Here is a 12,132-nt window from a genome sequence, read left to right as displayed (position 1 = left end):
CTTAGGCAATGATTTCAGTATCTGCAACTGGAAATCTTAGCAGTCTGTCTGGAGTATTCCTGCCCTATACATTTCTTGGTGTTGATGGAGTCAATGCACTCCTGAGTGTCAGTCCAGCATCAGCGTTCAGTTCTCCAGACACAACGTCTGCCTTGGCACTGAATCAATAGCAAAAATTACTGATGCTCGGTTACAGCAGCTCTGGGGTTTGAAGGCAGACCTGCAGCCCCACAAGCTGGGAAGCACCAACTGTGCTGAAATGGGCTCACAGCCAAGGGCAGCTTAAACCCTTTGAGGGCTGTTGATTCCTGTGTCTGTGTGTTCACCCAAGACTACAGCATGCTTGTGGGTTGCCAACAGCAAAAGCTGGTAAAGCTGTCCTGGTGAGGTGCTGCTGGATAGTTGTGGTCCTCCCACTTTGCCCCAGGATGCCTGCTGAAAACCTTTGTTCCTGTTCCTGTCCCTAAAATGGCCTTTCTTAAGTGCAGGAGTGAACTGTTGGCTAGACAGACATGACAGACTGAACCTTGCAGCCTGTGCAGGGTATGAATGATACCAGCAAAGGTGATCCACCCATCTGTGAGAGGGAGCACCTGCAGTGCACTTGTGACTACACCCTTCTTAAATCCATACACACTTCTGTTGAATTTATACATTTTGGCACATGGGGCGTAACCTTTTGTTTTTCAACTGGCTCTTGAGCTCAGCAGAGGGGGTTCAGTTCCTGTCCTGAGGAGGTGAACGCAGCTCTTTGTTCTGGTGTGCCAGCACCTGTGCAGATGGGCAGCTCCAGCCCATGGCTTGCTTTCCACTTGGAAGTAGAGGTTTGGGGAAGTTCAGTTCAGTACCAGGTATCCAGCTTAAGAACATGGGGAAAAAACCAAGACTGCTGCCAGTAAGGGGGGATGGCTGTTGCTGCCTGAGCAACTGAGGTACCAGTGGAGGTGTTAGCTGCTGGCTGTTCAGGGCCATCTTTCTCAAACCTACATCTGGCCCAGGTGGCTTCAGACATGGGTGCTGAGCCACAGCTCAGTGCCCTCATCCAGCCTCAAGCCCAGGGGTTGTGTGAAGGGCCTCAGGTCACAGGAGAAAGCGTGAGCCAGCCCACAGTGCTGGGGCTGGAGCAGGCCCTGTGCAGCAGTGGTTCTGTGACACCCTTCTCCCTCAGCAGCTACCCCCAACCTCCCCGTCCCGCTGCAGTCCTGCACACTGGCAGCTGCCTGAACCACCCTGAAATGTGACACTGCACCACCCCAGCCCTGGGGACAAGCACAGCTTGTTCACTGCCCTGCAAAGCCCCACGTAAGAGGTGAAGGGAGGCAATGCAGCCTCGGGAAATGAGGTGTGAATAAATGAGGACCAGCACCACAGCAGCAACAGGTCAGCCCTCAGAAATACTGCTGCTGGGTAAGGGGAAAGTGAGGACACAGGACAGGCTGGGGGAGAGCCCCCACACCGCACCACCGGGCACCGCAATCGCTAACCGTAATGTTCAGACAGAGAGGAACCCACTTCCTTGGCCAACCAATTTTATTATTCAAGTCCAAAGATAAAGCAGTTAGATACTCACACTTGCAGCAGCTAATTAAACAGGAGGCATGACCCTTTAATCAGACTGGTGCTGAAAGCAGGCGATGGGGACAGGCACCACCAGCAGCTCAGGAGCCGCCTCCTGCTAGAAGCGCACCTCGCCAGCAAACCACAGCCAGAGCACAAAGCAGCACAGGGGCAAGGCATGCCCGTTCCTTCTGTGCCCCCGAAAGTGCTGCAGCTCCTCCTTCACACTCAGTTTACAGAAATTAGTGTTCTCTCCAGATGCAGGTGACACCATCACGAAAACGGCTGGAAACAGCAAGTAACAAGCCCTTTGGGGCAAGAGAAGCATTCAGCCCCCACAGACAGCTCCCACTTGCAGCTGTCCCTGGTGAGAGCAACTGGCTTGTAAACCCAGCACATCCAAGTTGCCTACAGCCACTCAGTGCTGAGCCTGCATTAAAGCATTCGCCCTGGCAACTGCCATAGAAATAACAGTCAATGTTCACCCACATGAAACATCGGGGAGCACCATTTTCCAGCTACCGGCATGTAGTCTTAAAATAGTGTAAGGACTCAACCGATCTGCTACTGCTGCGGCTGATGCTCAAATCAGCACAGCCTTTACCTCACCAAGAGCCTGTGGGTGATGCAGTCTCGTAGCTGCAACTCATATATATTTCATAACATTTCCTTTCTCTTGCTGCAGAACAGCACTCACCCTCGCTGAGGTCAGCCAGAACGAAGACATAGCATTGTTCATGGCAGTATAAATACATGTATTTGCAAATACATTTTTCAAGGCTAGTGTAAATAAATTTACATTTGCCCTGTAGCAGCATGTCCTTAATTACAAGTCAGAAAGGGGCTCTGCTCAGTTCTCAAATCCTAACACGCTGTTGCTGCAAACCAAGGCCAGCAGGAGGACGCAGCCAGCTTGAAAGCCCTCTCCTACATCTTGTTTTGCTTTGCTTGAAGTGGCTAGAAGTAAAAATCAATTTAAAGACACGGACATAATCACTTCACCGTTCTTTGGTACAGACATTGGCCACAATAACTGACTGGGACATCTGACACCACAAGCACATGGCACGCTTCGAGTTTAGGAGGTGCTTGAAATTTCTTTTCTGCTATGTAAAAAAAAAATTTTTTTTTAAATTTAAAAGAAAAAAGGAAGCGCTTCCAAAGAACCACTCGCCAGCCACGTGCCCAGAATTTCTGCTGCTTTTTAAACACACCCCATATTTGTCATTAATTTTATCCCATCAGAGTCCAATTGGAAAACCCCAGCTATCGCTTCCGCTCGCCTTTTTGTGTCCTTTTCTTCTCCTTTTCCTTCCGCTCCTGCTTGGCTAGCTTATCCTTCTCTCGCTGGAGTTTATCTTGCTCTTTTTTCTTCTGGAACTCATCTCGCAGTAGCTCCCGTTCCAGCTTCCTGGCATTCAAGACATCCTCCACATTTGTGTTTCGGAACAGCGCTGGTGGCGTGTTAAGGGCAGACAACGCTCTGGGTGAAGCTGCACATGGGCTGGTTTATTCTACCCCCCTCTTCACCTTCCTCGCCAAGCAAGTAAGGAATTTGGGAATGAGGAATGAAGAAAGAAAAAGGAATCTCTGCTTGTTTTTCTAAATAGAAAAGTCATGTAGAATAAATATATGCTCTCTAGGAAAGGATTTTTTCCTAGAAAAATCAAGTTGCCTACAGGTTCTTAAGACTTTCATTATGAGCAAGGTCAGGCTACATGAAAAGAAAAATGAATCACCAAACTTAAAAGGTGGCCCTCAAGAAACAGGGAGTATCAACATGGATAAGGATGGATGGGAAGCTCACCGTGGAAGCTGCCTTCCTTCCAAAAAGCCCAACTCATTGAGAATTCAAAGGATACATTTTTCCGATCCAATATTTACTGCTGTTGCAATCGATCCATCCTGGTCATCCTCACCAGTGAGAGAATTAAGGTAATATGGACATCAGTAATTAACTTGTGCCTCTAGACAGTCACACTTAACTCAAAACATGTCAAATAGTTTTATCAAGCCACGAGGAAGAAGCTAAAAATTAATACAGACAATCAAGGACCAGGTAAGCACAAACCCCCATATTCAGCTCCCTCCCCTCCTATTCAACTTTGCTCTTCAATGAAGAACTTGTTCTTCAGCACTATGAAGAGTTAACTTTAAATTCTCCCACTCTACACATACTCTCTCTAAAGAGGATCTTTTCCATGGTTTTCTCACCAGAAAGCAAGACATAACTTCAATACATAAACTACTGTGCACAGCTACTGGGAGGTGATTCACTCCTCTTCTGCAACACACCTGGACTGGGCAAACCTTACTCAGCCAAACATATGTTGGAAATGGCAGAGAAACATACTTAAAGGAGCATCTGCTCATGGCACTCCACAAACTAGGAGCTTCCATGCTTTTTTCCATGGAAGTTATTCTATCATGGAGAAGGAAGACTGAAAAGTTTCCCCAGTTCTCCCCACCAGGCACTGCAAAGCTGGGAGGGCATTGGTTTAGGAGATTTTTAATAAACATTGTCCTTTAAAGCACCAAGTCTCAACTGGGTCAGGAAAAGGATATTCTTCCTCATCCGTCACATTGGCATACTGGGCCAGGAGGGCGGCTTTCCTCTGCTTCTCTTCCTGGGACACCTCCTTTGGCTTCACCACAATCTTGGCCTGCTTCTCCATCATGCTGGCGATGGCTTGGATCTCATCTGGCAAGGAGAAGACTCAGAGCATCAGTCAGTCCCTGCAGACACAGCAGTGAAGTCCCAGCTAAGAGATGCCACACACCGCTGCTTCCTACATCTGCAGTCCCCAAAAGGCACCGTCCCACTGTCACAGGCTGCGTCCCATCTGCAGGGAGGCAGCTGTCACCGGGGACAAATGCACAGAGCTAAAGGGAGAAGCCTCACCCCCTCCCTTCCTCCCACGAGCCTTCTCACAAGGTCACTGGTGGTGCTGTCAATGCACAGAGCACAGCGAGCCGGCCGTTTTGGGGAATTCAGTCTCAGACTTGAGAGAGCCTGAGCTGTTGAAGAGCCACCGAGGGGATGGTTCAGGCCAGCATGGTGTCTGATGCGGTGATGTGACACCAGCTTCTCCTCACAAGGAGGAATTCCCCCATGCTGCACACAGCCATGATCAGGTGCTATTTTTTCTGGAGCAAGGGAAGTTTCACGATGAAACTTTGAAATAATAAGACTCTTGCTAATGAAAATCCATTTTACTCCCAATTGCATTGTCTTCTGGTTAAAAGCAGCTAAATATGTTTGTTTAACTACGTACTTAAAACCACATCAAATAGAAATTCTGAAAACCCAAAGTGGCTGATGAGTTTCATACTCTTTCTTTTCTACCTACCTAGGGAAACAAACAGCTGATTAACCTTTCAACATGGAAGTTCTGCTGCACGTTTCTTAAAATGACATTTGGGTTTTGACACCAAATTCTTTTTAGTTTGTTAATAACTTATCCTCAGGATTCTGTTATTCTGACGTCATTGGGGATTTATCCTTTTGTGGAACCACAGTGAAATAATTAAATCCTTGCACTTCTAACCACCTAGACACATACTGCTACCTTCTTTCTGCGACAAGTAAGAAAAACCCCTGTGGGTAACCAACGGTATGAGCAGGAGTCCAGCAGCAGCTCTAGCAATTCCAATCACATGTCCCCAAAAGAGAGATTTATTTCATTTAATGCACAGAATAGCCTAACTTTTCCCTGTCCCCAGCCAAAGGCAAGGTTAGGCCAAGGACAGACTTCAGTGAATTTTCAGGGAAAGCCACTGAACCACTGCGTGGTTCAGCCACCTCATCTATAAAGAGAAGGTGAGTGATATTTGTGAAATGCTGAGGTTTAGACAAGAAAAGTGCGATATAAACACAGGCCTCACGATAAGGGCTCACTGGGAGAACTACTTCTAGAATGACATCAGTCGGTGACAATATTCTGTTTGCAACCATAACCAACAAAAAAAAGCAAAGCAAACAAAAAGCAGGATTTAGCCAAAAGGGATGTTACATTGTCACAGGCTACGGTTAGGTCCGTGCAGTTGGAAGATGACTAATTGATCCATGCAATATGCTTAAACCAGCAAAATCTTTCCAGCATATGACTTCATTGTACTCCAGAGCTCTGCTCAATGACCAGAACAAGCCTCCCCCGATGAACAAGAACAAGACAGAGGTCTTCGCTCCCGAGCCAACAGCTGAAGATGAGGGATGAATTCAGAGAGGGTACAAAGAAACAGTGGGGCTATATACATGACTGGGAAAGGAGCAGCATTAGTATAGCAGCAGCAGCCTCACAGAGCTTCCCCCCCTACAAGCATTTATGGAAAAAAAGGACAGTTTTAAGAGAAGATTTTGAAAGAGGAAAATAAGGATGCTTTCCTGATGTGTACTGGGGTGAGCAGCAGCAGAAGGGACAGCACAGCTCTCCATAGGTGCAGTTGTAGTTGTATTAACAACACCTGCTTTCCAAACTAGCATAAACTGAAGTAGCATAGGCATTTTACATCATAACAACTGCATCTACCATCAGAGTGCTAGCTGCCATCGCTACATTGCTAGCATTGAATGGATAGAAAGCCCTAGGTGTTTTGTGAAAGGAAATTGAAAAAATCCTACAGGAAAAAAAAAAAAAAAAAAAAAAAGAGAGAGCTTTTCCTCTGCAGGATTATGAACCCAAAGAGCAGCAGAATACTAGGGACAGCTAAACGTGAAACTACTCATCCTCATTTCATATTTCAAGACAAAACAGTAAAAAAGCAGCAATGGCAATGATAAGCAAGTCAGATCTGCAAACATATTAGCAGCATTGGTGTTAACTCCTAACAGGATGAACACACAGTTCTCATCTTGGGAAGGCCCTGCAAATTACTCATACCACGAGGAAAGACACACCGAGCAGCGACACTACCTTCTTTTTTCTCTTTGGCGTCAACAATCTGAGATTCAGACCACTTCTCGACTACTTCCCTGCAAACATCGTTTAAGAGATCTTCTTCCTAGTAAGGGAAAAGAGACTTCTCAGTCTTGGAACAAAGTTGGTCTGCTTTAAACAAGCATGAATCAGATATGAAAAGTACCAGCTGCAAAGAATCTGAACACCCAGCAATAAGCTCAAGTGATACAGCTTTTCACACGACATCTACTCATTCAATGCATACATGGGACTTTGGTTAACCTGGGACGACACAAGTCATGCAATGCACTTACTTGTTGACACAGCTCAGGACTAGAGAATGCCTTGACCTGCTAGGCAAACACAAGGTGTCAAGGCTGCCGTCCAACAGCTCTGCACCACGCCAGGTGATGCTGTATCACCACAGCGGTTTACTTTTCATGATACAGCTCTAACAACACACTCTGGTTTCATAGTGGCTAGCTCTGTAGGTGCAACAGTCCTACAAACACTGAAGAAAGGCAATCAGGGTATCTTTGCTCTAGAAATCTACTGCCCAGCATCATCTCTCTTCTTGGGCAAGGCTGCAGAGAAGCTACTCAAAGGCCACCTCCAAGCCAATCTCAATAAAGTAAATAAACTAGACTGGATAAAACTTGAGTCAGGGCCAGTATGGAGCTGAAACCACTTTGATGGTACTGATAGACCATCTCCTCCCACCAGCAGGGATATTCTTGTCCCCCTTGACCTGCCTGGAGCATTAAACACAATCTAGAGGTGGCAGCGGAATGTATTCACACTGTTGTTCATTACTGAGGAAGACTAAACTGCAGGGAGAAAGGAAACGCACCCAACCAGCACGAGGACAGCATTCCCATCACCAGATCCTTCGCTTGTGGTGCTCCACCATAACTAGCTCTCTGCTCAGTGCCTACGTACAGCTTCTCAGGGGACTGATCAACACCTTAATTCAAGTTCCAGCAGAGGACAGGCGACACACTACTCTACCAAATCTCAGCACTTGCGGTCACAGCATTCCTGTAAGAATTGCCTGATACATGAGTTCAGGTTACAGAAGCTGAATCCAGGCACGAAACACAATCCTGATAAAAAAAAAGTGTTTCGAAGAGTTACAACCAGGGGCACTTCAGTGGGAAGACATATGTGTACAACAGGCAGAAAGTGTCAATATTTTTTTATTTATTCTGCTCATTAACACTAAATGGGGTTTGCTTAGGAAAAACCAGCAGCAGAGAGGCAGAGGCACTTGAGGAGAGCTGATACCAAATGTAAACTATGTGGCCAGGGACACCTGAGGAATGAGACAGCTGGGACTGAGAAATCCTCTTCCCCTGCACCTCAGCAGGTCTGGCCAGTGCATTGCAGCTATTAATGCTCAGGCTAGGTCCGGGCACTGCCTGCAAATCCTTACAGTCATCCTGCTCTCCTGGGGCAGCAGCACTGCACTCAAGCAGGGACAAATCAAACAGCAAAGCAATGGTGACTTCTTACTAGAGCTGTTCTGCCAGCCTTGGCCATCGCCTACCCTGCCTATGCCAAAAGCTAGCTCTGGGAGGCAGAAAACCTGATAAACTCTGCCTAGAAAAGAATTTCTTATACAGGTATGTAGAAACCAGACCTCCGCCGTCTGCCCCTTTCCCCACCTTTCACAGCCAGGTGTGCAGGAATTGGCATTTCAAAGATGAGCACACCAATCCCCTGCACACAGACTTTCCACCAAAAAGACATCAAGTTCAGGATCCTCATCTTGAAAATTTGGGCACTAGGTACCTAAAAAAAGCACCTTGAAGTTCCAGGACAGATTCTAACTGAAAACATTACCCATCCAGCAGAACAAAGCTCACCTGCATGGGGGACAGCAAGAAAAGTTGAGTTCTCCACAACTGTGGGACAGACAAGGAGATAAAAACATACACAAAAATATTCCCACCTTTTGCTCCAATACAAATAAAGAGCAACTCAGAGTAAAGTCCTCCTACCCTGAGCCTACAACAGCTAAGCACAAAATTCTGCGTGTAACAGGCAGACAGCAGGAGAACTGACACACAGCCATCACACAATGCAGCCAAGCACCCAGATCATGAGCACAGTTCATGGCTGTACACACAACAGAACAAGGTCCCCGGGTTGGGGAGGACATGCTACAAGAACAAACACGCAGGATATTCAAGGCTGTGAGAGGAGGTGATCTGCAATCAGAGAAACAGCAGAAGGACAAAGGATTTGCAATTCCCACTGATATCAGACTCCATTTTAAGAAGTCAACATGCCTTTAACAAGAGTAGATCCAGAGGACAGGATGATGCCTAATCTGCTAAGATCAGGTATGAAAACGGGTGGTTTAGGTCTGGAAGAACCCACCGACCCCACTCCCACCGGGAGATGACACTGGGATCCTCACAGGAACACATGCTGGATAAGCAGACCAGCAATGAGGATGAGGTGCACCGAAACATCATTCCAAGTGCCAGTCAGAGGGAACCTTGAGCCCTCAGACACACAGTAAGTCATGAAAAGGTAAGGAAAATCAGCATGGTTCAAGGACACGGAAGACATGAAAGTTTTTAAGTGCCAGAAACACTCATAGTAAAAGGATTGTCCTCAATGGATGGGCTGCCCTGAATGCAGGGAATACTGGCCTGCTGGAATCAAGGCTGGCAAAACAATAAGTAACTTTATATTAAGCCAGGAGAGAAGGCTGGGAGAGACATACTCCTTGGGCACCTGGTTTCAGTATGCAGAAGGAAGAAAATCAGGCAAGTGATGATAAAGAAATGGCAGCAAGTGGGAAGGAAAATGAATGGCAGAAGACCTGCACAACCTTCTAACAAGGGTTTGAGCAATAAGAAACAAATCAGGTATTTCTGTATCGGGGGAGGCAGGCCTATGAGGGGAGAAGAACACAAAAGTGAGAGATGTTCTAGCAATTCCAGAAACAATGAAAAAACAGCCTTGGAGCTAGAGAAAGGAAGAAATGAAAGACAAAGATGACAGCGTGTGAATGGACACGAATGAAGCAACAGAAAATAAACATGACGGGGCAGCCTGGGCGAAACTAAACCATTATGGAAGGAAGCAAAGAGAAGTTCTGCTACAAAGTGCGGGGTATTTGCTGTAGCACCCTTCCATCTGACTGCAGTCTGGATGGAGACCTCTAGCAGAGCATTGACTTCTGTGCCTCTGGGAGATTCGTTCCCCACGTATAAGAGCAAACACTACTAATAGTGGTGGAGTTCAGAGAGCTGAGGATGCAACTACCAAATACTTTCATCAAGTATTCCCCAAACAAACAAGAAATGATGTTGGTTTAGAGGTTAGTAAATACAGACAAAAATTAACTATGGAAAATACAAGGGAGACAGATTCTGTCTGGTTTAAAGAGAAGACCTGAACAGAAATAGATCTCAGTTCTAAGTTTCTTGATTTGAAATGGTTACATCTGAATAAACTCAGGGAACTAATGCATGACATTGTCAGGACTGAGGAACCATGGATATGAGTGCAGAGGTCACCTGAAATTTATTTTCATGAGGGTTGTCAAAAACAAAGAAAAAATTACCTGGAATTTGTGTATAGAACAAAGATAAAAGACTTGGCAAGAAAGGCCCCAAATTAACCAAATAAAAGATTGTTTCAAAAGTCAATACAGAAATAAGCATAGTCTCTACAAATAAAAGAAAAAGAATGCACCAACTAAAAAAAACAAAATTTAAAAAGTTTGAGGGTTCAAGAGACAAAAATGTTTTACAAGAATTGCAGAAAAATCAAACAGCTCAAAACTGCAAACGAAGCAAGAGTCAGCTGTGACTGTGTCACAAAGAAGAAAATGAAGAGAAGAAAGGGGGCTGTGGTACAACACATACAGGATAAAGACAGCCCAGAACTCGATGAACACAAAAACACTGCACTGGTTCTCAAACCATGTGGCAGCACACAAGAAGGGTAACTGAGCACTAAAGAGAAAAGAGGAAATATCAGAACATAACGCAGCCTACTGCGGGGCAAGGGACAACCACCGCACTACGTACTTCAGAGCTCGGAAGGAGCATGCACAGTGAAAGGCAAGGCCCACCTCAGGCTTGTGAGTCTGCAACCGGCGTGGTCAAGGATCAGACACAGGCTCTGCCTTTGGTGGTGAAATGAAGGCAAGTTAATTAACCTCAGCTATTTTAGAACAGCATTTTCCAAAGACATTTTGCTCTGCCCCTGACACCAGCAGGATGCACTGTTTGCTTCTCCTATTATTTTAGGCACAAAGCTACACTACTGCAGTTACGCTTCTTTTACTTACTGCTGGTGCCCCAGGGTGGGGAAGGGATGGTGGAAGGCAGCAAAGAGGTGCTCTGTCTTCTAGGAAAACCAATTTAAAACGGCACGCAGTCAGTGAACAGAAGGAATTACGTGATATAGTTACCTATGATAACAAAAAGCTGATTATAACAACCAAGTCCCTTTGGGCTTTGTGCTCCTATACAGATGTTTTGGGAGGAAGTCAGCAATAGCCACTGAGCAGACTGTTGATCAACAGCAGCATGCACTCACTATTAACATTTTACACTACAAAACATCCATTTATGCAACAGTCTGAGATACAGACACTGTAAAAATCCTGCAGCTCCACAAAGGAAATAACTAGTGAAGAGAAATTCTTTTCTGCACTCTCCTAACTCTCTCCCAGAAGTTTTGGGGGTGGGGGGAGAAGCAAACACTGCCCACCCCCGAAAGCTCCAGCCTCTGCCCACACACGGCTGACAACCTGGTTAATCTCTGTCCCAGCTGGGAGACAGACTCCAGCTCCAGCCTGATGCAAGGGCCTGACTCCTGGAAAACAACACTGTGCTGCGAGGAACGAGATCTGCTGGACAAGCAACCACCAGCTAACATAGCTACCGGTGAGCCACTCTAAAGGATTTGTCATTAAAAATCAGTTCTTACGCCACACTTAGGCACTACCAGAAAGCCACCCAGCTGGCAGGCTGAACCCTGTGTCCTCCGCACAAACAAAAACCCACCCTTTTCTTCCCCCACACGAACAGCCATGCTCCGCAGTGGCTGCCAAAGTTTCCCATCAGTCTCAAAACCGGCACAAACCCCTCTCCCCAGCAAACAAAAACCCCCAAACTCCGAACACCTAAAGAGCCCAGAAGGACCCCCGGAGGTGTTGGGGACCCCCCCGGGGAAGGCGGTTAGCCACCCCAGGGCCTCAGGGGAGCGACTCCCGCGCGTCCCCCGCGGTTCTCCAGGCCCAGCGAGGCCGCGGCCGCCCGTCGCCTCCCGGCGGCGTGGAGCAGTCCCGGCGGGGAGACGGAAAGCTCAGCGGCGCGGACCGGGCGGCAACACCTCGCCGGAACCAGCCCCTCACCCCGGGCAGCGCAGCGCAGCGCGGCGCGGCGCGGCCACCACCCAGGGGAACCCCCCCACCCCGTCCCTCACCAGGCAGGCGGCCAGGACGCCGCGCAGCGCCTCCAGCCGCTCCTCGTCGCTCTCCTCCTCGCGGAGCAGCCCCTGGATGTAGGCACCGTAGACGGCGCGGTCGAGGCCCAGCGCCTCCAGCCGCGCCGCCAGCCAGGCCGCGAAACCACCCGCCGCCTCCCCACCGGGCGCCGCCATCTTGGAGCCGCGCCGCCTCCGCCGCGCATGCGCACGCGGCCTCCCG

At 47.6% G+C, this 12,132-nt stretch overlaps 1 protein-coding gene across 1 annotated transcript; it reads right to left on the bottom strand.

Moving 5' to 3' along the window:
• Positions 1-1,512: 1,512 nt before the first annotated feature.
• Positions 1,513-12,131, bottom strand: CCDC43 (coiled-coil domain containing 43). The gene is made up of 5 exons (XM_069786832.1): positions 11,910-12,131; positions 6,471-6,558; positions 4,123-4,258; positions 3,420-3,478; positions 1,513-3,011 (listed from the first exon to the last, which is right to left on the bottom strand). The coding sequence occupies exons 1-5, from the start codon at positions 12,084-12,086 to the stop codon at positions 2,824-2,826; spliced, it is 648 nt and encodes a 215-aa protein (XP_069642933.1). The 5' UTR covers positions 12,087-12,131; the 3' UTR covers positions 1,513-2,823.
• Between the last annotated feature and the right edge of the window lies 1 nt (position 12,132).

This window comes from Haliaeetus albicilla, chromosome 7, assembly GCF_947461875.1.
Source record: "Haliaeetus albicilla chromosome 7, bHalAlb1.1, whole genome shotgun sequence".
Taxonomy (NCBI): Eukaryota; Metazoa; Chordata; class Aves; order Accipitriformes; family Accipitridae; genus Haliaeetus; species Haliaeetus albicilla.
This window is presented reverse-complemented; position numbering and strand designations above follow the sequence as displayed.